At 43.9% G+C, this 27302-nt stretch overlaps 1 protein-coding gene across 1 annotated transcript in view; it reads right to left on the bottom strand.

Moving 5' to 3' along the window:
- Nucleotides 1–27302, bottom strand: part of LOC132497919 (collagen alpha-1(I) chain-like) — a 51693-nt gene that overhangs the window by 19539 nt on the left and 4852 nt on the right. The window contains exon 3 of the mRNA XM_060111461.1: nt 26974–27073. Within this exon, the coding sequence (XP_059967444.1) occupies nt 26974–27073 (100 nt within the window). The remainder of the gene's footprint in view (nt 1–26973; nt 27074–27302) is intronic.

The raw sequence follows: 27302 nt of genomic DNA, 5'->3' as shown, positions 1-27302 counted from the left end.
TTGTTAGTGACAAGAAAGCTAAAAATACAGATTTTGATGCTTTGTTAATTATATCAATTCTTAATTATTAACATTAATTGGGTGAGTTATTTCTATCTTCACTCATTCTCTTCTTATTATAAATGTGTCCCCTTAGACAAATTTATCAGTGGTTGTGGTGTATAAAATAAAACAAAACAAAAAACTTCATTACCTTTCTAACTAAACAAGAAAAAAATCCATTTAAATAGTGTCATTTTTCCTCAGACTCCTGCCATGCTCTTCAAAGATCATCCCCTCGGTACAGCCCTCCTAGCTAGAAAAGCACACTCTTTTTTTTTTTTTTTTTTTTCTGCAGTACACAGGCCTCTTACTGTTGTAGCCTCTCCTGTTGTGGAGCACAGGCTCCTGACACGCAGGCTCAGCGGCCATGGCTCACTGGCCCAGCCACTCCGCGGCATGTGGGATCCTCCCGGACCGGGGCACGAACCCGCGTCCCCTGCATCAGCAGGCAGACTCCCAACCACTGCGCCACCAGGGAAGCCCCCGAAAAGCACACTCTTAATTGAATGTTTTGTGTCATTGGCCAATCTAATTTGTGTTGCCAGATAAAGGGGGAAATGTCACACAAAGCAGCATCATTCCCCAGGTTGCGGAAAATTGCTCCAATCAATAGGAGTGTTTCCCAACACCCTGCAGATGTGGCCGTGTGGGCTGTCAGCATCTGCAGGGGTAGGGATGAGGCAGGGCACTGACACACTAGCTTCTGCTGCTCACTGAGTGGCTCTGTTCTTCTGAGACCCTAGTCTAGGGAGTAACCCTGTTGTAAGTTCTCTTTTCACCAACATTTGATGGTTGATCATTTCCTCCTCGTGAAACATTGAAGTGGCTTCCAGGGCTCTTGAGATGTGAGTCTAGGATGATAGGCTCCTTTGCAGGTTCTTTCTCTCATCCCCAAGAACTGAACCCCATTTCCACTGTCTTCTCTAGCCAGACACACTCCTTAGGTCATCTTGCCCCATCCCATGACTTTAAATAGCATCTACACCATGATGACTCTCATATTTCTCACCCCCTATCTCTCCCCTGAACTCTGGACACAACTGCCTATTCAATAACTCCACCTGAATTTCCAATACACATCTCAAGCCCAACACGTGCACCATACATATTCTGCCGGTTCTCCTTCTATGGGTTGGGAGTCCCCCGCCCCTTACAGGGTAGAGCCACTCCCACTATAGAAGCTAAAAGTGCTGCGTTCCACTTTCCCAGCCTCTCTTGCTGCTAGACCACAACTATGTGAGCTAGGCTCTGCCAACCAGATCTACTTCCCCCAGACTTTGAACCCACAGCTAAGGACAGCTAGAGGCAGTGTCCACATCGGGTCCATTCCAGTGACAGATGTGGCGACAGCAGTGGCCACAGTTGGCCAGGACACTAATGTGAGCAACAGCAGCAGTGCTGGAAACTGCGTCTAGCTCTGCGTCCTGATAAAATCAGCAGTGGAAGTTGCAATGTCTGCCCAGAAGGGAGAGTATACCTTCAGGACGCCCATTTCTTACATGATCTACAGGGTTTGTTTTCTGGCTTTGTAGACTCCAAACCTTGCTTCCACAACCTCTCAGAGATTCTAAGAATTACTTAATGTTCATTTAATGAATTATTTTTCTTTAATCAGATCTTAAAGTACCTGTTGCTTGAAGCTAAGAATCCTGACTTATAGAAGGCAATTTATCCTCAAGTTAACAACCTCTTTTCCACTAATATTACTAAGAAATTTAAAACAGTTGCAAGAAACAGGTCCAGTGATCAGTTGTAAAGTAATGCAGCAGGAATCTCATGCTGGTTATCACACTAATCCTAAAATATAAGAAAATCCAGGCTCTGGTTATAAATTAGTGTGATTATGATAAACTTTAAACAATGAATTCATTACAGGTTTCTAGTAAAGAAAAAACTCCTTTGTTATACTGAAATTACGATATGATTTAATAAATTTTACTTAGCAGCAGTTATTCATGAGTACTACTATAGCCAAGAGCAAGGCACACCTGTACAGCTGCTGCACCAGAATGGGTGAGGACGGAACTGTGGCTGGTCAGCGTGGTGAATTCAATTTGCCTTCCAGTAAATTCCTCAACAGAGCTGCTAAAAAGTAGGTCGGAGTGTCCCGGGCAGGTCGTATTTACAAGAAGCTTATTCCACAATTGCTTTTCTGTTTGTACAGCTTTACTTCTCAGGATTTACAAGATCTGAACTGAATATGATATTGGGAGCCTGGATTTTTACTTTTTTCTCAAACTAGCGCTGACTCCTTGTGTCCTCAGTGTGAATTATTGGTAGCGCTCCAGGAGACCTCTGGCTACAGGATTCCCAAAAGATGTGTGAGGTGTGAGGCCTGGCTCCGGTTTATCATCCCTGCCTGTACCCCCACAACCCTCTCCTGATATTAATTGGCTGCTACAGCCCCCTTACCAACAAGCTGCCCTCTGGTGTTGGGGTGGTGGGTGGGGCAGGGGGCAGGGTACCAGCAAGATGGCTCCAGCCCAGCCCCCTTCAGCATTGTTCACTTCACCTGTTGTAAACCCATGAATCCTTGCAACACCAGATGATAGGCATGCAGGCTGCACCTCTGCCCTTCCATCTCTTCTCCTGCAAATTCACCCCTACTTCCCTTTCCTCATTCAGCTGGGCACAGGGAACATCAACAGTACCCTCCCTTCTTTGCAGGCACCCTCGATCTTTCTGAACTATTTTGTTAGCACTCCAAATGCCTTGTTTGGGAGGGAGGGTGAGCAGCATCTCCCCAGTCACAGAAAGGGTGTCCTCTCACCAGGGTGCCACCCCTGAACCCACGGCCCCTCTCCCTCCTCCCCAGCCTTCTGCTCAGATGGGCTGGAAGGAAGTGGGGTTATGTGTTGTCTTTGAGCCAATGCCTAGTAAGCCCTGGAGGTGCATATATCACAGTCCAGGTGTGGAAGCTGTCTTCAGGGTATAGGGTGCTTGGCAATGGTCCTGGAGCAACCTTCTTAGTCCTATTCATCAGCCCCTATGCAATTATTCCACCAAAGTGTACCAGTCACAAGTTGACCCCACTATGCTCGGGGGCAAACATGCCTCTTGGCAACAAAGTCCAAAGTCATCGTGAGAGAATTTTAGTGGTAGAATCTGTTTGTTTGTTTGTTTGTTTCCATAACAGTGATTTCTGTTGGGGTGAAGTGACTTTTCCAATTACAATGTACCTTATTGATTCATTCAATAAACATTGGTGGAAAATCTACCATGTGCCAGGCACATTGCCAAACACTGGGTTATAATTCTGAACCAGAAAAAAAGATGAGGTGCTTCTCTTTAGGGAACTTATAGTCTAGTGGGTGAGAATAATGAAACAAAAGAATCACATAAATATGTGTAACATTCAACCTTAATAAACACGTGGAAGAAAAGAATATAACTGGGAGGATTGGGGAGGCTGGGAAAGCCTTCTTAAGCAATCGAGGTAACAGTGTTTCCACATTATATTAGCTAGATTCAAATGATCTAGAAAGAAATAGATGATGAGTCTAAAAACTGAATCAAGGCCTAATCTGCCATCATTATTTGCATTTTTCACTATCTGTATTTTAAGAGGCTGTGTAATATTGACATTCGGAAAGTGTGAAAATGTGAAATGATTAATTGTAGATTGCAGATGAGAGTGGGCTGACATTAGGAACCATCTAAGACTCTCTTGTATATATACTACAGGTGCCTAGCCTTGATAAGTGGTATTGATAGTTGATACCAAATTGGGGAACAAGTAATACCATGTTGTTTGAGGATGTCTACGAAATTCCCCAAAACCATTTAAAACAGAATTTCTAGAAAGGTCTTCTTTTCCATGAGAATTCATTCCTGAAACACAAAACTCTACCTATAAGATGGCTTGTGATTACTTCATATACAAATCCAGGTCAGATCACATCATCGCTTAATTGCAATGTAAGGAGCCTGGACTTTTCACGGCTCTAAACAAAGTCTGGGTAGCAACTTGGTTAAAAAAAAAAAAATAGGCACATGATATGTTACTAATCTTCCTCTGAGAGTTGAGAAAATACACACCCTAAGATGTCATACAGTAAGAACTTTAAAATTGTTTATACCATATTAGGAAAAAACTTATGCTATGATTAACTGGCATGTTTTTCCTTTTGATTTGATGTTTTTCCTTTTGATTTTGTAACCATCATATTGGTTTGGGAAAACATGAAACAATTTAAGTCAATTGTAAGTTATTTGATTTCCATTTTGTATCTACAGAACTATAATTTTTCAGTATTAAATTATTGCTTTAAAAAATAACTTAATTTATATTATGATAATTCTCTCAAGGAATATTTGTTGGTAGACCAAAAAAAATTAAAACATCTCAATTTTTTCTCTTTTCTTTTTAAAATTTTGTATTTGTTAACACAACTATATTTTACAGGCAGGAAATTACTGCTGCTTTAATAAAGGCTTTTAATACATTTTGATATGAGGCAAGTTTTTAGGTGTTTTGATTTAGAGGTATAGAAGAAAGAAATCTTTATTTATTGATCTTGTATTATGTGCCAAGTAGTGTTCTAGACATTAATGTATATGATTTCATTTAATCAGCATAATTATTGTCTCAAACCAACTGAAGAAAGTTTACTGTTAATATTATGATTAATAATAATGATAGTCTTTATCTGTTGCTTTACAGTTTACAAAGAAATTTTAATGTAATTTTATCTTTATGAGCTTATATAGTCATAGTTGTTTTGTTGTGTTTTTTTTTTTTTTTGCGGTACGCGGGCCTCTCACTGTTGTGGCCTCTCCCGTTGCAGAGCACAGGCTCGGGACGCGCAGGCTCAGCGGCCATGGCTCACGGGCCCAGCTGCTCCGCGGCATGTGGGATCTTCCCGGACCGGGGCACGAACCCGTGTCCCCTGCATCGGCAGGTGGACTCTCAACCACTGCACCACCAGGGAAGCCCCACAGTCATAGTTTTAAAAATTAAATAGTTCCACAAAGTTTACTGTGAAAAATAGTAATGCAAAAGCTTCATGTGCTATACAAATAGAAGGAAGGAGCTTCAAGATGGCGGAAGAGTAACGGAGATCACCTTCCTCTCCACAAATACATCAGAAATACATCTGCACGTGGAACTGCTCCTATAGAACACCTACTGAACGCTGGCAGAAGACCTCAGACCCCCCCAAAGGCAAGAAATTCCCCACGTACCTGGGTAGGGCAAAAGAAAAAAGAATAAACAGAGACAAAAGGATAGGAACGGGACCTGCACCAGCGGGAGGGAGCCGTGAAGGAGGAAAGGTTTCCACACACTAGAAGCCCCTTCGCGGGCGGAGACTGCGGGTGGCGGAGCAGGGGAGCTTTGAGCGGCGGAGGAGAGCACAGCAACAGGGGTGCGGAGGGCAAAGAGGAGAGATTCCCGCAGAGAGGATCGGTGCCGACCAGCACTAAGCAGCCCGAGAGGCTTGTCTGCTCACCCGCTGGGACGGGCGGGGCTGGGAGCTGAGGCTCGGGCTTCGGAGGTCAGATCCCAGGGAGAGGACTGGGTTTGGCTGTGTGAACACAGCCTGAAGGGGCTAGTGCACCACGGCTAGCCGGGAGGGAGTCCGGGGAAAAGTCTGGAGCTGCTGAAGGAGGCAAGAGACATTTTCTTGCCTCTTTGTTTCCTGGTGCATGAGGAGAGGAGATTAACAGCGCCGCTTAAAGGAGCTCCTGAGACGGGCGTGAGCCACGGTTGTCAGCGCGGACCCCAGAGACGGGCATGGGACGCTAAGGCTGCTGCTGCCGCCACCAAGAAGCCTGTGTGTGAGCACAGGTCACTCTCCACAACTCCCCTCCCGGAGCCTGTGCAGCCCGCCACTGCCAGGGTCCCGTGATCCAAGGACAACTTCCCCGGGAGAACGCACGGCGCGCCTCTGGCTGGTGCAAAGTCACACTGGCCTCTGCCGCCGAAGGCTTGGCCTGCGCTCCGTACCCCTCCCTCCCCCCGGCCTGAGTGAGCCAGAGCCCCCGAATAAGCTGCTCCTTTAACCCCCTCCTGTCTGAGCAGGGAACAAACGCCTTCAGGCGACCTACACGCAGAGGCGGGCCAAATCCCAACCTGAACCCCGGGAGCTGTGCGAACAAAGAAGAGAAAGGGAAATCTCTCCAGCCTCAGGAGCAGTGGATTAAATCTCCACAATCAACTACATGTACCCTGCATCTGTGGAATAACTGAATAAACAACGAATCATCCCAAATTGAGGAGGCGGACTTTGGGAGCAAAGATATATATATATAATTTTTTCCCCTTTTTCCTTTAGTGTGAGTATGTATGTGTATGCTTCTGTGTGTGATTTAGTCTGTATAGCTTTGCTTTAACCATTTGGCCTAGGGTTCTGTCTGTCCATTTGCTTCTGGTTTTCTGTTTATTACTTAAAAATTTTTTTCCTTAATTATTTTTTATTTTAATAACTTTATTTTATTTTAATTTACTTTATTTTATCTTCTTTCTTTCTTTCTTCATTTATTTCTATCTTTCTTTCTTTCTTTCTTTCTTTGTTTTTTTTCTCCCTTTTATGCTGAGCCATGTGGATGAAAGGCTCTTCATGCTCCAGCCAGGCATCAGGGCTGTACCTCTGAGGTGGGAGAGCCAAGTTCAGGACACTGGTCCACAAGAGACCTCCCAGCACCATGTATATCAAATGGCGAAAACCTCCCAGAGATCTCCATCTCAACACCAAGACCCAGCTTCACTCAACAACCAGCAAGGTACAGTGCTGGACACCAAACAACTAGCAAGACAGGAACAAAACCCCATCCATTAGTGGAGAGGTTGCCTAAAATCATAATAAGGCCACAGACACCCCAAAACACACCACCAGATGTGGACCTGCCCACCAGAAAGACAAGATCCAGCCTCATCCACCAGAACACAGGCACTAGTCCCCTCCACCAGGAAGCCTACACAACCCAATGAACCAACCTTAGCCACTGGGGACAGACACCAAAAACAATGGGAACTACAAACCTGCAGCCTGCAAAAAGGAGACCCCAAACACAGTAAGATAAGCTAAATGAGAAGACAGAAAAACACACAGCAGGTGAAGGAGCAAGATAAAAACCCACCAGACCTAACAAATGAAGAAAAATAGACAGTCTACCTGAAAAAGAATTCAGAATAATGATAGTAAAGATGATGCAAAATCCTGGAAATAGAATAGAGAAAATACAAGAAACATTTAACAAGGACCTCGAAGAACTAAAAAGCAAATAAACAGTGATGAACAGCACAGTAAATGAAATTTAAAATTCTCTAGAAGGGATCAATAGCAGAATAACTGAGGCAGAAGAATGGATAAGTGACCTGGAAGATAAAATAGTGGCAATAACTACTGCAGAGCAGAATAAAGAAAAAAGAATGAAAAGAATTGAGGACAGTCTCAGAGACCTCTGGGACAACATTAAATGCACCAACATTCGAACTGTAGGAGTTGAGAAGAAGAAGAGAAAAACAAAGGGACTGAGAAAATATTTGAAAAGATTATAGTTGAAAACTTCCCTAATATGGGAAAGGAAATAGCTAATCAAGTCCAGGAAGCACAGAGAGTCCCATACAGGATACATCCAAGGAGAAACACACCAAGACACATATTAATCAAACTATCAAATTAAATACAAAGAAAAAGTATTAAAAGCAGCCAGGGAAAAAAACCAAATAACATACAAGGGAATCCCCATAAGGTTAACAGCTGATCTTTCAGCAGAAACTCTGCAAGCCAGAAGGGAGTGGCAGGACATATTTAAAGTGATGAAGGAGAAAACCTGCAACCAAGATTACTCTACCCAGCAAGGATCTCATTCAGATTTGATGGAGAAATTAAAACCTTTACAGACAAGCAAAAGCTAGGAGAATTCAGCACCACCAAACCAGCTCTACAACAAATGCTAAAGGAACTTCTCTAGTCAGGAAACACAAGAGAAGGAAAAGACCTACAGTAACAAACCCAAAACAATTAAGAGAATGGTAATAGGAACATACATATCAATGATTACCTTAAATGTAAATGGATTAAATGCTCCAACCAGAAGACATAGAATGGCTGAATGGATACAAAAACAAGACCCGTATATATGCTGTCTACAAGAGACCCACTTCAAACCTAGAGACACATACAGACTGAAAGTGAGGGGATGGAAAAAGATATTCCATGCAAATAGAAGTCAGAAGAAACCTGGAGTAGCAGTACTCATATCAGACAAAATAGACTTTAAAATAAAGACTATTACAAGAGACAAGGAAGAACACTACATAATGATCAAGGGACCAATCTAAGAAGAAGATATAACAATTGTAAATATCTATGCAGCCAACATAGGCACACCTCAATACATAAGGCAAAATGCTAACAGCCATACAAAGAGAAATCGACAGTAACACAATAATAGTAGGGGACGTTAACAACCCACGTACACCAAAGAGAAAATAAATAAGGAAACACAAGCTTTAAATGACACATTAGAACAGATGGCCCCAATTGATATTTATAGGACATTACATCCCAAAACAATAGAATACACTTTCTTCTCAAGTGCACACAGAACATTCTCCAGGATAGATCACGTCTCGGGTCACAAATCAAGCCTCAGTAAATTAAAGAAAATTGAAATCACATTACCCATCTTTTCCAACCACAATTTCATGAGACTAGTATCAATTACAGGAAACAAACTGTAAAAAATATAGAACATGGAGGCTAAACAATACTCTACTAAACAACCAACAGATCACTGAAGAAATCAAAGAGGAAATCAAAGAATACCTAGAAACAAATGACAATGAAAACCTGATGACCCAAAACCTATGGGATGCAGCCAAAGGAGTTCTAAGAGGGAAGTTTATAGCAATATAATCCTACCTCAAGAAACAAGAAAAATCTCAAATAAACAACTTAACCTTACACGTAAAGCAATTAGAGAAAGAAGAACAAAAAACCCCCAAAGTTAGCAGAAGGAAAGAAATCATAAAGATCAGCTCAGAAATAAATGAAAAAGACACAAAGGAAACAATAGCAAAGATCAGTAAAACTAACAGCTGGTTCTTTAAGAGGATAAACAAAACTGATAAACCATTAGCCAGAGTCACCAGGCAAAAAAGGGAAGATTCAAATCAACAGAATTAGAAATTAAAAAGGAGAAGTAACAATTGACACCGCAGAAATACAAAGGATAAAGAGAGATTACTACAAGCAATTATATACTAATAAAATGGACAACCTGGATGAAGTGGACAAGTTCTTAGAAAAGTACAACCTTCCAAGACTGAACCTGGAAGAAATAGAAAATGTGAACAGACCAATCACAAGCACTGATATTGAAACTGTGATTAAAAATCTTTCAACAGAGCACTGAGGAAGATGGCGGAAGAGTAAGACGCGGAGATCACCTTCCTCCCCACAGATACATCAGAAATTCATCTACACGTGGAACAACTCCTACAGAACACCTACTGAACGCTGACAGAAGACCTCAGACCCCCCAAAAGGCAAGAAACTCCCCACATACCTGGGTAGGGCAAAAGAAAAAAAGAATAAACAGAGACAATAGGATAGGGACGGGACCGGCAGCAGTGGGAGGGAGCCGTGAAGGAGGGAAGGTTTCTACACACTACAAGCCCCTTCGCGGGCGGAGACTGCGGGTGGCGGAGGGGGAAAGCTTCGGAGTAGCGGAGGAGAGCACAGCAACAGGGGTGTGGAGGGCAAAGCGGAGAGATTCCGGCACAGAGGATCGGTGCCCTCAGGCACACACCAGCCCGAGAGGCTTGTCTGCTCGGCCGCCGTGGCGGGCGGGGCTGGGAGCTGAGGCTTGGGTATCGGCTTTCAGTGGGAGCGCAGGGAGAGGACTGGGGCTGGCGGCAGGAAGAGAGCCTGAAGGGGTTAGTGCACCACGGCTAGCCCGGAGGGAGTCCGGGGAAAGGGTCTGGAGCTGCTGAAAAGGCAAGAGACTTTTTTCACTTTTGTTTCCTGGTGTGCGAGGAGAGGGCAGTAAGAGGGCTGCTTAGGGAAGCGCCGGAGACAGGCGCGAGCCGCGGGTAAGGCGTGGACCTCTGAGACGGGCGTGGGCCGCCGCCGCCGCCGCCGCCGCCCACCGCCCGCCGTCGCCCGCCGCCGCCGCGGCCCGCCGCCGCCCGCCGCCCGCCGCGGCCCGCCGCCGCCGCCGCCACCGCCGCCGCCCGCCGCCGCCGCGGCCCGCCGCCGCCGCCGCCCCCGCGGCCCGCCACCGCCGCCGCCTGCCGCCGCCCGCCGCCGCCACAGCCGCGGGGCCTGTGTGCGAGCGCGGGTCACTGTCCGCCCCGCCTTCCGGGGGACCTGTGCACCCCGCCACTGCCGGGGTCCCGAGACACGGGGACGGCTTTCCCGGGAAAGCGCACGGAGCGCCACGGGCTGCTGCAACGTCACGCCGGCCTCTGCCGCCGCAGGCCCACCCCACACTGCGCGCCCCTCCCTCCCCTCTGCCTGAGTGAGCCAGAGCCCCCGAATCAGCGGCTCCTTTAAACCCGTCCTGTCTGAGCGAAGAACGGACGCCCTCCGGCGACCTACGCACAGAGACGGGGCCAGGTCCAAGGCTGAGACCCGGGAGCTGTGAGAGCAGAGTCAGGAAAATCTCTCTGTGCAGCCTCGGAGGCAGCGGATTAAAGCTCCACGGTCCATTTGATGTGCCCTGCGTCTGTGGAGTGCATGAATGGACAGCGAATCATCCCAAATTGAGGAAGTGGACTTTGAGGACAAGATTTAAGACTTTCCCCCCTTTTCCTCTTTTTACAACGAATTATTCCAAAGTAAGGAGGTGGACTTAGAGAGCAAGATTTCAGACTTCTGGCCCTTTTCCTCTTTTTACAACGAATTATCCCAAATTGAGGAGGTGGACTTGGAGAGCAAGATTTTTGATTTTTCCCCCTGCTCTCTTTTTGTGAATGTGTTTGTGTAATCTTCTGTGTAAGATTCTCTCTGTATAGCTTTGCTTCCACCATATGTCCCAGGGTTCTATCGGTCCGTTTTTTTTTTTTTCAATAATTACTTTCTAATTTTAATAACGCTACTATATTTCATACTTTATTCTATTTTACTTTACCTGCTCTTTCTTTTTTTCCTACCTTCCCTTCCTCCCTCCCTCCCTCCGCTCTTCCTTTCCTTCTTTCTTTTTCTTTCCTCCCTCCCTCCCACCCTTCTTCTTTCCACTTTCTTTTTCTTTCCTTCCTCCCTCCCTCCCTCCTGTCTTTCTTTCTTTCTTTCCTTCCTCCCTCCCTCCCTCCCTTCTTCCATTCGCTCTTCCTTTTGCTTTCATTGCTCCCTCCCTCCCTCCTTTCTTTCCTTCTTTCTTTCCATCCTTCCTCCCTCCCTCCCTCCTTTCTTTCTTTCTTCCTTCCTTCCTTCCTTTCTTCCCTTCTTCCTTTCTTTCCCTCTCTCTTTCTTTCTTCTACTAATTCTTTCTTTCTGCTTTTTCTCCCTGTTATTCGGAGCCGGGTGGATGAAAGGCTCTTGATGCTGCAGCCAGGAGCCAGTGCTGTGCCTCTGAAGTGGGAGAGCCAACTTCAGGACACGGGTCCACAAGAGACCTCCCAGCTCCACATAATATCAAGCAGCGAAAATCTCCCAGAGATCTCCATCCCAGCACCAGCACCCAGCTTCAGTCAACGACCAGCAAGCTACAGTGCTGGTCACCCTATGCCAAGCAACTAGCAAGGCAGGAACACAACCCCACCCATTAGCAGAGAAGCTACCTAAAAACATAATAAGGCCATAGGCACCCCAAAACACACCACTAGACGTGGACCTGTCCACCAGAAAGACAAGATCGAGCCTCAACCACCAGAACACAGGCATTAGTCCCCCCCACCAGGAAGCCTACACAACCTACTGAAACAACCTTAGCCACTGGGGTCAGACACGAAAAACAACGGGAACTACGAATCTGCAGCCTGCAAAAAGGAGACCCCAAACACAGTAACATAAGCAAAATGAGAAGACAGAAAAACACACAGCAGGTGAAGGAGCAAGATAAAAACCTACCAGACCTAACAAATGAAGAGGTAATAGGCAGTCTACCTGAAAAAGAATTCAGAATAATGATGGTAAAGATGATCCAAAATCTTGGAAATAGAATAGACAAAATGCAAGAAACAGTTAACAAGGACGTAGAAGAACTAAAGATGAATCAAGCATCGATTAAAAACACAATAAATGGGCCTCCCTGGTGGCGCAAGTGGTTGAGAGTCCGCCTGCCGATGCAGGGGATACGGGTTCGTGCCCAGGTCTGGGAGGATCCCATATGCCGCGGAGCGGCTGGGCCCGTGGGCCATGGCCGCTGAGCCTGCGCGTCCGGAGCCTGCGCGTCCGGAGCCTGTGCTCCGCAACGGGGGAGGCCACAAAAGTGAGAGGCCCGCATACCGCAAAAAAAAAAAAAAAAAAAAAAAAAAACACAATAAATGAAATGAAAAATACTCTAGATGGGATCAATAGCAGAATAACTGAGGCAGAAGAACGGATAAGTGAGGTGGAAGATAAAATAGTGGAAATAACTGATGCAGAGCAAAATAAAGAAAAAAGAAAGAACAGAGGACAGTCTCAGAGACCTCTGGGACAACATTAAACGCACCAACATTCGAATTATAGGGGTTCCAGAAGAAGAAGAGAAAAAGAAAGGGACTGAGAAAATATTTGAAGAGATTATAGTTGAAAACTTCCCCAATATGGGAAAGGAAATAGTTAATCAAGTCCAGGAGGCACAGAGAGTCCCATACAGAATAAATCCAAGGAGAAATACACCAAGACACATATTAATCAAACTGTCAAAAATTAAACACAAAGAAATCATATTAAAAGCAGCAAGGGAAAAACAACAAATAACACACAAGGGAATCCCCATCAGGTTAACAGCTGATCTCTCAGCAGAAACTCTACAAGCCAGAAGGGAGTGGCAGGACATAATTAAAGTGATGAAGGAGAGAAACCTGCAACCAAGATTACTCTACCCAGCAAGGATCTCATTCAGATTTGATGGAGAAATTAAAACGTTTACAGACAAGCAAAAGCTGAGAGAGTTCAGCACCACCAAACCAGCTTTACAACAAATGCTAAAGGAACTTCTCTAGGCAAGAAACACAACAGAAGGAATATACCTACAATAACGAACCCAAAGCAATTAAGGAAATGGGAATAGGAACATACATATCAATAATTACCTTAAATGTAAATGGACTAAATGCTCCCACCAAAAGACACAGAGTGGCTGAATGGATACAAAAACAAGACCCATATATATGCTGTCTACAAGAGACCCACTTCAGACCTAAAGACACATACAGATTGAAAGTAAGGGGATGGAAAAAGATATTCCATGCAAATGGAAATCAAAAGAAAGCTGGAGTAGCAATTCTTATATCAGACAAAATAGACTTTAAAATAAAGACTATTAGAAGAGACAAAGAAGGACACTACATAATGATCAAGGGATCGATCCAAGAAGAAGATATAACAATTGTAAATATTTATGCACCCAACATAGGAGCACCTCAATACATAAGGCAAATACTAACAGCCATAAAAGGGGAAATCGACAGTAACACAATCATAGTAGGGGACTTTAACACCCCACTTTCACCAATGGACAGATCGTCCAAAATAAAAATAAATAAGGAAACACAAGCTTTAAATGATACATTAAACAAGATGGACTTAGTTGATATTTATAGGACATTTCATCCAAAAACAACAGAATACACATTTTTCTCAAGTGCTCATGGAACATTCTCCAGGATAGATCATATCTTGGGTCACAAATCAAGCCTTGGTAAATTTAAGAAAATTGAAATTGTATCAAGTATCTTTTCCGACCACAATGCTATGAGACTAGACATCAATTACAGGAACAGATCTGTAAAAAATACAAACACATGGAGGCTAAACAATACACTACTCAATAACGAAGTGATCACTGAAGAAATCAAAGAGGAAATTAAAAAATACCTAGAAACAAATGACAATGGAGACACGACAACCCAAAACCTATGGGATGCAGCAAAAGCAGTTCTAAGGGGGAAGTTTATAGCAATACAATCCCACCTTAAGAAACAGGAAACATTTCGAGTAAACAACCTGACCCTGCACCTAAAGCAATTAGAGAAAGAAGAACAAAAAACCCCCAAAGCTAGCAGAAGGAAAGAAATCATAAAGATCAGATCAGAAATAAATGAAAAAGAAATGAAGGAAACGATAGCAAAGATCAACCAAACTAAAAGCTGGTTCTTTGAGAAGATAAACAAAATTGACAAACCATTAGCCAGACTCATCAAGAAAAGAAGGGAGAAGACTCAAATCAATAGAATTAGAAATGAAAAAGGAGAAGTAACAACTGACACTGCAGAAATACAAAAGATCAAGAGAGATTACTACAAGCAACTCTATGCCAATAAAATGGACAACCTGGAAGAAATGGACAAATTCTTAGAAATGCACAACCTGCCAAGACTGACTCAGGAAGAAATAGAAAATATGAATAGACCAATCACAAGCACTGAAATTGAAACTGTGATTAAAAATCTTCCATCAAACAAAAGCCCAGGACCAGATGGCTTCACAGGCGAATTCTATCAAACATTTAGAGAAGAGCTAACACCCATCCTTCTCAAACTCTTCCAAACAATTTCAGAGGAAGGAACACTCCCAAACTCATTCTACGAGGCCACCATCACCTTGATACCAAAACCAGGCAAGGATGTCACAAAGAAAGAAAACTACAGGCCAATATCACTGATGAACATAGATGCAAAAATCCTCAACAAAATACTAGCAAACAGAATCCAACAGCACATTAAAAGGATCATACACCATGATCAAGTGGGGTTTATTCCAGGAATGCAAGGATTCTTCAATATACGCAAATCAATCAATGTGATACACCATATTAACAAGTTGAAGGAGAAAAACCATATGATCATCTCAATAGATGCAGAGAAAGCTTTCGACAAAATTCAACACCCATTTATGATAAAAACCCTGCAGAAAGTAGGCATAGAGGGATCTTTCCTCAACATAATAAAGGCCATATATGACAAACCCACAGCCAACATTGTCCTCAATGGTGAAAAACTGAAACCATTTCCACTAAGATCAGGAACAAGACAAGGCTGCCCACTCTCACCACTCTTATTCAACCTAGTTTTGGAAGTTTTAGCCACAGCAATCAGAGAAGAAAAGGAAATAAAAGGAATCCAAATCGGAAAAGAAGAAGTAAAGCTGTCACTGTTTGCAGATGACATGATACTATACATAGAGAATCCTAAAGATGCTACAGAAAAACTACTAGAGCTAATCAATGAATTTGGTAAAGTAGCAGGTTACAAAATTAATGTACAAAAATCTCTGGCATTCCTGTACACTAATGATGAAAAATCTGAAAATGAAATCAAGAAAACACTCCCATTTACCATTGCAACAAAAAGAATAAAATATCTAGGAATAAACCTACCTAAGGAGACAAAAGACCTGTATGCAGAAAATTATAAGACACTGATGAAAGAAATTAAAGATGATACAAATAGATGGAGAGATATACCATGCTCCTGGATTGGAAGAATCAATATTGTGAAAATGACTCTACTACCCAAAGCAATCTACAGATTCAATGCAATCCCTATCAAACTACCACTGGCATTTTTCACAGAACTAGAACAAAAAATTTCAAAATTTGTTTGGAAAAACAAAAGACCCCGAATAGCCAAAGCAATCTTGAGAACGAAAAAAGGAGCTGGAGGAATCAGGCTCCCTGACTTCAGACTATACTACAAAGCTACAGTAATTAAGACAGTATGGTACTGGCATAAAAACAGAAAGATAGATCAGTGGATCAGGATAGAAAGCCCAGAGATAAACCCACGCACATATGGCCAACTTATCTTTGATAAAGGAGGCAGGAATGTACAGTGGAGAAAGGACAGCCTCTTCAATAAGTGGTGCTGGGAAAACTGGACAGGGACATGTAAAAGTTTGAGATTAGATCATTCCCTAACACCATACACAAAAATAAGCTCAAAATGGATTAAAGACTTAAATGTAAGGCCAGAAACTATCAAACTCTTAGAGGAAAACATAGGTAGAACACTCTATGACATAAATCACAGCAAGATCCTTTTGGACCCACCTCCTAGAGAAATGGAAATAAAAACAAAGATTAACACATGGGACCTAATGAAACTTCAAAGCTTTTGCACAGCAAAGGAAACCATAAACAAGACCAAAAGACAACCCTCAGAATGGGAGAAAGTATTTGCAAATGAAGCAACTGACAAAGGATTAATCTCCAAAATTTATGAACAGCTCATGCAGCTCAATAGCAAAAAAACAAACAACCCAATCCAAAAATGGGCAGAAGACTTAAATAGGCATTTCTCCAAAGAAGATATACAGACTGCCAACAAACACATGAAAGAATGCTCAACATCATTAATCATTAGAGAAATGCAAATCAAAACTACAATGAGATATCATCTCACACCAGTCAGAATGGCCATCATCAAGAAATCTAGAAACAATAAATGCTGGAGAGAGTGTGGAGAAAAGGGAACACTCTTGCACTGCTGGTGGGAATGTGAATTGGTACAGCCACTATGGAGAACAGTATGGAGGTTCCTTAAAAAACTAAAAATAGGGCCTCCCTGGTGGCGCAAGTGGTTGAGAGTCCGCCTGCCGATGCAGGGGATACGGGTTCGTGCCCCGGTCTGGGAGGATCCCATATGCCGCGGAGCGGCTGGGCCCGTGAGCCATGGCCGCTGAGCCTGCGCGTCCGGAGCCTGCGCGTCCGGAGCCTGTGCTCCGCAACGGGGGAGGCCACAACAGTGAGAGGCCCGCATACCGCAAAAAAAAAAAAAAAAAAAAAAAAAAAAAACTAAAAATAGAACTACCATATGATCCAGCAATCCCACTACTGGGCATATACCCTGAGAAAACCATAATTCAAAAAGAGACATGTACCAAAATGTTCATTGCAGCCCTATTTACAATAGCCCGGAGCTGGAAACAACCTAAGTGTCCATCATCGGATGAATGGATAAAGAAGATGTGGCATATATATACAATGGAATATTACTCAGCCATAAAAAGAAACGAAACTGAGCTATTTGTAATGAGGTGGATAGACCTAGAGTCTGTCATACAGAGTGAAGTAAGTCAGAAAGAGAAAGACAAATACCGTATGCTAACACATATATATGGAATATAAGAAAAAAAATGTCATGAAGAACCTAGGGGTAAAACGGGAATAAAGACACAGACCTACTTGAGAATGGACTTGAGGATATGGGGAGGGGGAAGGGTAAGCTGTGACAAAGCGAAAGAGAGGCATGGACATATATACACTACCAAACGTAGGGTAGATAGATAGTGGGAAGCAGCCGCAGAGCACAGGGAGATCAGCTCGGTGCTTTGTGACCGCCTGGAGGGGAGGGATGGGGAGGGTGGGAGGGAGGGAGATGCATGAGGGAGGGGATGTGGGAACAGATGTATATGTATGACTGATTCACTTTGTTATAAAGCAGAAACTAATAAAAAAAATAGAAAAAAAAAATCTTTCAACAAACAAAAGCCCGGGGCCAGATGGCTTCACAGGCGAATTCTAGCAGACATTTAGAGAAGAGCTAACACCTATCCTTCTCAAACTCTTTCAAAATATAGCAGAGGGAGGAACACTCCCAAACTCATTCTATGAGGCCACCGTCACCCTGATACCAAAACCAGACAAAGATGTCACACAAAAAAGAAAATAACAGGCCCAAATCACTGATGAACATAGATGCAAAAATCCTCAACAAAATATTAGCATACAGAATTCAACAACAAATTAAATGGATCGTACATCATGATCAAGTGGGGCTTATCCCAGGAATGCAAGGATTCTTTAATATATGCAAATCAATCAATGTGATACACCATATTAACAAATTGAAGGATAAAATCCATATGATCATCTCAATAGATGAAGAAAAACTTTGACAAAATTCAACACCAATTTATGATTAAAAACTCTCCAGAAAGTGGGCATGGAGGGAACCTACCTCAACATAATAAAAGCCATATATGAAAAACCCACAGCCAACATCATTCTCAATGGTGAAAAACTGAAAACGTTTCCTCTAAGATAGGAACAAGACAAGGGTACCCACTCTCACCACTATTATTTAACATAGATTTGGAAGTTTTAGTCATGGCAATCAGAAATGAAAAAGAAATTAAGGGAATACAAATTGGAAAAGAAGAAGTAAAACTGTCACTGTTTGCAGATGACATGACACTATACATAGAAAATCCTAAAGATGCCACCAGAAAGCTACTGGAGTTAATCAATGAATTTGGTAAAGTAGCAGGATAGAAAATTAATGCACAGAAATCTCTTGCATTCTTATATGCTAACAATGAAAAATCAGAAAGAGAAATTAAGAAAACACTCCCATTTACCACTGCAACAAAAAGAATAAAATACCTAGGAATAAACCTACCTAAGGAGGCAAAGACCTGTATGCAGAAAAGTATAAGAAACTGATAAAAGAAATCAAAGATGACACAAACAGATGGAGAGATATGCCATGTTCTTGGATTGGAAGAATAAACATTGTGAAAATGACTGTATTTCCCAAAGCAATCGACAGATTCAATGCAATCCCTATCAAATTACCAATGGCATTTTTCACAGAACTAGAACAAAATATTTTACAATTTGTATGGAAACACAAAAGACCCTGAATAGCCAAAGCAATCTTGAGAAAGAAAAACAGAGCTGGAGGAATCAGGCTCCCTGACTTCAAACTATACTACAAAGCTACAGTAATCAAGACAATATGGCACTGGCACAAAAACAGAAATATAGATCAATGGAACATGATAGAAAGCCCAGAGATAAAGTTCAGAGATGAACATATGGTCACCTTATCTTTGACAAAGAAGGCAAGAATATACAATGGAGAAAAGACAGCCTTTTCAATAAGTGGTGCTGGGAAAACTGGACAGCTACATGTAAAGGAATGAAATTAGAACACTTCCTGACACCATATACAAAAATAAACTCAAAATGGATGAAAGACCTAAATGTAAGGCCAGACACTATAAAACTCTTAGAGGAAAACATAGGCAGAACACTATATGACATAAATCACAGCAAAATCCTTTTTGACCCACCTCCTAGAGTGATGAAAACAAAAAAATAATAATAAACAAATAGGACCTAATGAAACTTAAATGCTTTTGCACAGCAAAGGAAACCGTAAACAAGACAAAAAGACAAGCCTCAGAATGGGAGAAAATATTTTCAAATGAAGCAACTGACAAAGGATTAATCTCCAAAATATACAAGCAGTTCATGCAGCTTAATATAAAAAAAAAACCAATCCAAAAATAGGCAGAAGACCTAAATAGACATTTCTCCAAAGAAGACATACAGATTGCCAACAAACACATGAAAAGATGCTCAACATCACTAATCATTAGAGAAATGCAAATCAAAACCACAATGTGGTATCACCTCACACCAGTCAGGATGGACATCATCAAAAAATCTACAAACAATAAATGCTGGAGAAGGTGTGGAAAAAAGGGAACCTCCTGCACTGTTGGTGGGAATGTAAACTGATACAGCCACTATGGAGAACAGTATGGAGGTTCCTTAAAAAACTAAAAATAGGGACTTCCCTGGTGGCGCAGTAGTTAGGAATCTGCTTGCCAATGCAGGGGACACGGGTTCGAGCCTGGTCCAGGAAGATCCCACATGCCTCAGAGCAACTAAGCCCATGTGCCACAACTACTTAGCCTGCCCTCTAGAGCCTGAGAGCCACAGTTACTGAGCCTGCGTGCTGCAACTACTGAAGCCCACACGTCTAGAGCCTGTGATCCACAACAAGAGAAGCCACCGCAATGAGAAACCTGCACACCACAACAAAGAGTAACCCCTGCTCACCACAACTTGAGAAAGCCCACGCGCAGCAACAAAGACCCAACACAACCAAAACTAACTAACTAACTAAATAAATTTATATTTTAAAGAAAACACTAAAAATAGAACTACCATATGACCCAGCAATCCCACTACTGGGCATATATATACCCTGAGAAAACCATAATTAAAAAAGATACATGTAGGGGCTTCCCTGGTGGCGCAGTGGTTGAGAGTCCGCCTGCTGATGCAGGGGACGCGGGTTCGTGTCCCGGTCTGGGAAGATCCCACATGCCGCGGAGCGGCTGGGCCCGTGAGCCATGGCCGCTGAGCCTGCGCGTCCGGAGCCTGTGCTCCGCAACGGGAGAGGCCACAACAGTGAGAGGCCCGTGTAACGCAAAAAAAAAAAAAAAAAAAAAAAGATACATGTACCACAATGTTCATTGCGGTAGTATTTACAATAGCCAGGATATGGAAACAACCTAAATGTCCACTGACAGATGAATGGATAAATACGGCATGGCACATATATACAATGGAATATTACACAGTCATAAAAAGGAATGGAATTGAGTTATTTGTAATGAGGTGGATGGACCTAGAGTCTGTCATACAGGGTGAAGTCAGTCAGAAAGAGAAAAACAAATACTATATGCTAACGCACATATATGGAATCTAAAAGAACGGTACTGATGAACATAGTGGCAAGGCAGGAATAAAGACACAGACGTAGAGAACGGCCTTGAGGACACAGTGGTGGAAGGGGAAGCTGGGAAGAAGTGAGAGAGTAGCACTGACATATATACAGTACCAAATGTAAAATGGATGGCTAGTGGGAAGCTGCTGCATAGCACAGGGAGATCAGCTCGATGCTTTGTGATGACCTAGAGAGGTGGGATAGGGAGGGTGGGAGGGAGGCTCAAGAGGGAGGGGATATGGGGATATATGTATACATATAGCCAATTCACTTTGTTATACAGCAGAAATTAACACAACATTATAATGCAATTATACTCCAATAAAGATATTTTTAGAAAAGAAAAATGACGATCACGTAGGCCAGACTAGGATGAGACGTTATATTACTTGTCTATCAGGAGAAACGAAAAGGTGTATGGTGAAGCCTGTAAATTATGATAAGGTCTGAGAGGTTACACAGGAAAAAGATGAAAACCCGGCAGTCTTCTTGAGCCAGGTGACAGAGGCATTCAGGAAGTACACCAATACAGACCCTGAGTCTGCAGAAGGGAGGACACTATTAGCCATGCATTTTATCACCCAGGCTACTCCAGATATCCGAAGAAAATTACAAAAGCTTGAGGCTGGGCCCCAAACCCCATTATACTTGGTAGAGGAGGCCCTCAAGGTCTATAACAACAGAGACTTAATGGAGGAGTCCAATAAGAATAAGAGGCTAATAAAGAAAATGCAGCTTTTTGGCTGCTCTGATTCACCCACCACCTCACATGGACCCTGGAGGGCCAAGGAGGCTGGACAGACCACCAAGAAGCTGCCTGGGCCGGAACCAGTGTGCCTTTTGTCCATAAGAGGGGCACTGGAAGGGGGAATATCCTGAGTGCCCTCCTGTGGGATGCCCAAAGGGCAAACCTGACCCACCCCAGTTCCTTGAGAATCTCTCGGATGAGAGATTCCCACACACCGACTGATGGGCCTGAGCACCTGCCAGCTCCAGATCCCACTTGATCCATCCTCATTACTCCAGCAGAGGCTCAGGTCACCCTCAATGTGGCAGGTAGGAGAACTGAATTTCTTGTAGACACTGGAGCCGCCTGCTCTGCTCTGACTTGGGCAGCCATCCCCCTCTCCAACCGTGACTGTGCTGTGACAGGAGTTGATAGACATCCAAAGGTAAGGCGATTTACATCTCCCCTTGCCTGCAGAATCGGGTCCATTATTATTACTCACTTCTTTTTGTATATGCCAGAATGCCCTGTTCCCCTCCTCAGAAGAGATTTGCTAAATAAGTTAGGAGCTAGTATATTCTTAGGACAGGGTGAAGTCCAAGGAGGTAAAGAATCTGAATGGAGAATGCATCTATTAGTAGCCCCAGATGACCCACCTGTTGGGCATCAAAATATTCCCCAAGACATTCCCCCAAGAAATTAGAGAACAGGTAGATCCTGCAGTTTGGGATACCTTGGTACCAGGAAGGGCAAAATATGTTCTCCCAATAAAAAGAAGGTTAAGGCCTGGGGATGAATACCCCTGGAAGAGACAATATCCTTTAAAGCCTGAAGGTGAATCCAACCACTGCTGAGGCGAATCCAACCACTGCTCAGCAAATTCCTAAAACACGGACTCATTAGGCCCTGCCAATCCCCTTGCAACACCCCCATCCTCCCTGTTCAGAAGCCTAACGGGGAGTATTGGTTTGTGTAAGACTTACGAGCAGTGAATGAGGCCATCATGCCTATTCACCCACTAGTGCCAAACCCATCTACACTCCTCACCCACGTGCCAGGAAGCACTCAGTATTTCTGTGTTTTGGACCTCAAAGATGCATTTTTCTGTATTCTTCTACATCTAGACTCTCAATACCTTTTTGCCTTTGAATGGAGGGACACTGACACCCAGGAAGCTACCCAATATGCATGGACAGTGCTTCCCCAGGGTTTTGGGACAGCCCCCATCTTTTTGGAAATGCATTAGCAAGGGAACTGAGGGAACTGAGCCTTGAGAAGGGAACTTCGCTACAATATGTTGATGATTTATTGACAAGTAGTGAGACCAAACAAGATTCAGATCAAAATACCATTAGGGTCCTAAATTTTCTGGCAAAAGGGGGATATAAAGTCTCCCCAACCTCCCCAATCTCCCCAAGGCTCAGATCTCACAGCAAATGGGTTCAATATTTAGGATTTGTTTTGACTCCAGGGGCACGAGCCCTGGCCATAGATCAAAAAATAGCAACTAGTGCATTACCATCTCCAACCACAAAGAGACAAATCCGAGGCTTTCTAGGTATGGCTGGTTTCTGACGTATCTGGATTCCAAACTATGGCCTTATTGCCAACCCCCTGTATGAGGCTCCAGAGGGAGAAAAAAGGGAACCCCTTTAATGGAATATGGACCACAGTGGGCCTTTGAGACTCTAAAGACAGAGTTGAGCAGAGCACCAGCACTGGGGCTTCCAGATGTGGACAAGCCCTTTACCCTATACATTCACGAGAGGTCAGGGATAGTTCTAGGGGTCCTGACCCAAAAGCTGGGACCAGATCAGAGACCAGTGGCTTACTTTTCAAAACAACTGGACTCAGTGGCCCTGTGATGGCCAAGCTGCCTTTGGGCAGTAGCAGCCACAGCCCCGTTGGTTAATGAGGCTTCCAAGCTCACCCTGGGACAACTCTTAGATGTGTTAACCCTTCATCAGGTACAATCTGTGCTGGAAGTCAAAGGACATCATTTGTTGACTGGTGGAAGGTTAACAAGATATCAGGCCCTCCTAATGGGTACCCCTGACATTCCCTTAAAGGTGTGCCAAACCCTGAACCCAGCAACTCTGCTTCCAAGTGGTTGAGAGTGGAGACCTACTGCATCAGTGTATAGAGACCATAGAACAAACTTACTCCAGCAGGCCTGATCTTCTAGATGAGCCTCTCGACAGCCCTGAGGTCGAATGGTTTACTGATGGGAGCAGTTCTGTAGAAATGGGAACCCCAAAGGCTGGGTATGCCATAGTTAGTCTAGATCAGGGGTGCCCAACCCCCGGGCCACAGACAAGTACCGGTCCGTGGCCTGCTAGGTACAGGGTTGAACAGCAGGAGGTGAGCGGCGGGTGAGGGAGCAAAGCTTCATCTGTATTTACAGCCGCTCCCCATCGTCACATTACCACCTGAGCTTCGCCTCCTATCAGATCAACGGCGGCATTAGATTCTCAGAGGGGCGTGAACCCTGTTGTGAACTGCGCATGTGAGGGATCTAGGTTGCGCGCTCCTTATGAGAATCTAATGCCTGATGATCTGAGGTGGAGCTGAGGCGGTGATGCTAGCACTGGGGAGCGACTACAAACACAGATCATCATTAGCAGAGAGGTTTGACTGCACAGAGACCATAATAAATAACTGCTTGCAGACTCATATCAAAACCCTATCAGTGAGTGGCAAGTGAAAACGAGCTCAGGGCTCCCACTGATTCTGCATTATGGCGAGTTGTATAATTATTTCATTATATATTACAATGTAATAATAATAGAAATAAAGTGCACAATAAATGTAATGCACTTGAGTCATCCCAATCCCACCCCCCCTCCCCTGCCCCAGTCTATGGAAAAATTGTGTTCCACGAAACTGGTCCCTGGTGCCAAAAAGATTGGGGACGGCTGGTCTAGATGAAGTCATAGAAGCCAAGGCTCTGCCACCCCAGACATCAGCCCAGAAGGCTGAACTAACTGCATTAATGAGTGCTTTGCAATTAGGGAAGGATAAGAAATTACATATTTTTACTGACTCTAAATATGGGTTCCACGTGCTACATGCTCATGCTGCCATTTGGAAAGAAAGAGGAATGTTAACTGCTAAAAATTCCCCCATAAAACATAAAGATTTGATTCTGGCTCTTTTAGAAGCAGTGCAGCTTCCAACACAGGTAGCAATAATCCACTGCAAGGGCCATCAGAGGGATGGCTCTTTTGTGAGCTAAGGAAACAGCAAAGCTGATCAAATTGCAAAACAGGCAGCTTGGCTGCAGGAACCCAAACAAGTTATGGCTCTAGTGATTGGCCCCCCTGAACTCTCTAGCCCTCCCCAGTATTCCCCACAGGAACATGAAAATGCTGAGAAGTAGAGCTATGAGAAGGGAAGCACAGGCTGGTATAAAAAGGAGGATAAGGTTCTAAGCCCTGAGGCCCAACAATGGAAACTCACTATGAGCTTACATGATGCCACCCACTATGGGAGGGATGCACTATGGGACTTGGTGCAAAAGGCTTTTTCAGGGAAGGGGTTTAAAAGAACAGTAAAACAAGTAACACTTGCCTGTGATTTATGAGCCCATAATAACCCACAGACCCATCCAATCCCCCCTTCGTTACTCAGGCCAATCCAACGCCAAGGGACATATCCAGGGGAAGACTGGCAGTTAGATTTCACCCAAATGCCCCCATGATCAGGATATAAATATCTTCTGGTGTTTGTTGATATTTTCACAGGATGGGTTGAAGACTTCCCCACCTGATCTGAAAAGGCGATGGACGTCTGTAAGTCCCTTTTAAAGGAAGTAGTTCCTCGGTTTGAACTTTCAAAGTCCCTCCAGAGTGATAACGGGCCCTCTTTTATAGCCAAAATCACACAGAGACTCACAACGGCCCTAGGGATAAACTACAAGCTACACACCTCTTGGCACCCCCAGTCTTCAGGGAAGGTAGAGAAAATAAACCATACTTTAAAGAAAACCTAGCAAAGCTCTGCCAAGAAACTCATGTACCCTGGACCAACTTGCTTCCTATTGTACTCCTCAGGGTCCATGTAGCCCCCAGGAGTGGTCTGAGGCTTAGCCCATTTGAAATGACCTATGGGAGGCCTCTTCTTACTACTGACATTCTACTAGATGAGGAAGTGAACCAGGCCCTGAGATATATTATTAATGTAGGACAAGTTCAGAGGGCAATCCAGGACTAGGACCACAAGGCACTGCTGACTCCCACTAAAATTACAGAGGAAGGAGTAGTTCCTTTACAAATAAACCCTGGGGATCCAGTTCTTCTTAAAACCTGGAAACAGGGGTCCCCCCCAACACCAACTAATGCCAAAATGGAAGGGCCTCTATAAAGTAATTTTAGCCACCCCTACTGCTGTCAAACTTCAAGGGACATCTAGTTAGGTACATTTGTCCAGACTAAAGCTTTTACCTCCAGAAACCCCGCAGGTCACAACAGAAGAACAATACACCTGTGAGCCAGTGGACAACCTGAGATACCCATTCAAAAGACAGGCACCATCAACAGATAAGTAAAATGATGTAGTGGGTTGGCTCCTATTTGAACCCTTAACACGACTTGGGACCTCTCTTCTTTCCTTGGCTGATGTGGTTCTTGACAATTTTCTGGCCCTTGATTACCTTCTGGCCGAACAAGGCAAGAGTGGCTTCATAATTTTGGCAGGGACGATATTGCCTCCCTTGTCTGGTCAACAGTTAAGGAAGCCCAAAGTTAACCCTGGTTCCTTCCCTTATTAAGCCCTTTAATGGCTATCATTGTTCTTCTCCTTTTTAGCCCTTGTTTGTTTAACCTTTTGGTTATGTTTGTGTCTTTCAGGCTCCAACGGTTTGAAGTAAGGCTCATGATGGCTCAAGGAATTCAGCCCATTCCAGTGGAAAGTGGCCCAGGTCCCTACAGGTCCTTGAAACAGTCAGCTAGGGACATCTAGGGCAGGCTAGGGTCTGCGGCCCCTGTCCAGCAGGAAGAAGTTTCAGAAGAAGAGACCTTTGGCCCCTTACCCTGAAGAATAAGGGTGTAGAGTCTCTCGGGGGGAATGAGACAGGCTGGGACCAGGGCCCCTTTGCTGAAGTGCTTGCACATGGACACACCTCTCCTCGAGCAACAAAATACAAATAAACTGTATGGGACTAAAAATAACTGCGTGCATGTGACATTGGGGCAAATTCTGGACCCCCAAAATACAAAGAGACCAAAAAAGCTAACTGCCACTCCTGGAGAGCCTGGAGCAAAAGCAGGGTCCTGCGCATGCCCCCTGCACTGAACACCACCTAAAGGGGTGGGCAGACCACCTAAGCCACACCTCTGGCCCAACCCTTGGATACACCCCTACCCTCACCTTATACAAGGAACAAGCTTGCTCCCCGTCCCCCGCCCCCCCCCCCCCAGCCAGCAAGCCAGCAAGCAAGGGAACGTGTTGCCTGTTCTCTCTCCCCCATGCTACAGCAGGGGTCCCAATAAAGCCTTGCCTGAATTTCTTATCTGGCCTCTAGTCAATTTCTATTGATTAGGGAAGGCCAAGAACCCTGGTCAGTAACACTTTCGTGTCTCACTTTTTAGGCTCAACTTTACGTTTCTGCAGTTCATCCATGTTGTCGCCTGTAGTTGCAGGTCACTCTTCTCATTGCTGAGTAGTATTCCAGTATATGAACCCTGTGAATGTATTAATTTATACTATTGTTGATGGTCTTTTGCGATATTTCCATTTGGGATTATTAAAACAAATGCGTCTGTGAACATTCTGATAATTGTTGGTGCCCCCGTAAGCACACGCTTCTCTTGGCTGAACACATAGACATGGAACTACTAGGCCATAGGGTATGCTTCTTTACTAGCACGCCAAATTGTTTTTAAAGTTATTCTAGTTTATATTCCAGCAGCA

The sequence above is a fragment of the Mesoplodon densirostris genome, chromosome 10 (assembly GCF_025265405.1).
Source record: "Mesoplodon densirostris isolate mMesDen1 chromosome 10, mMesDen1 primary haplotype, whole genome shotgun sequence".
Lineage (NCBI taxonomy): Eukaryota > Metazoa > Chordata > Mammalia > Artiodactyla > Ziphiidae > Mesoplodon > Mesoplodon densirostris.
The sequence above is the reverse complement of the archived record's forward strand: the minus strand, read 5'-3'. Positions and strand labels throughout refer to the sequence as shown.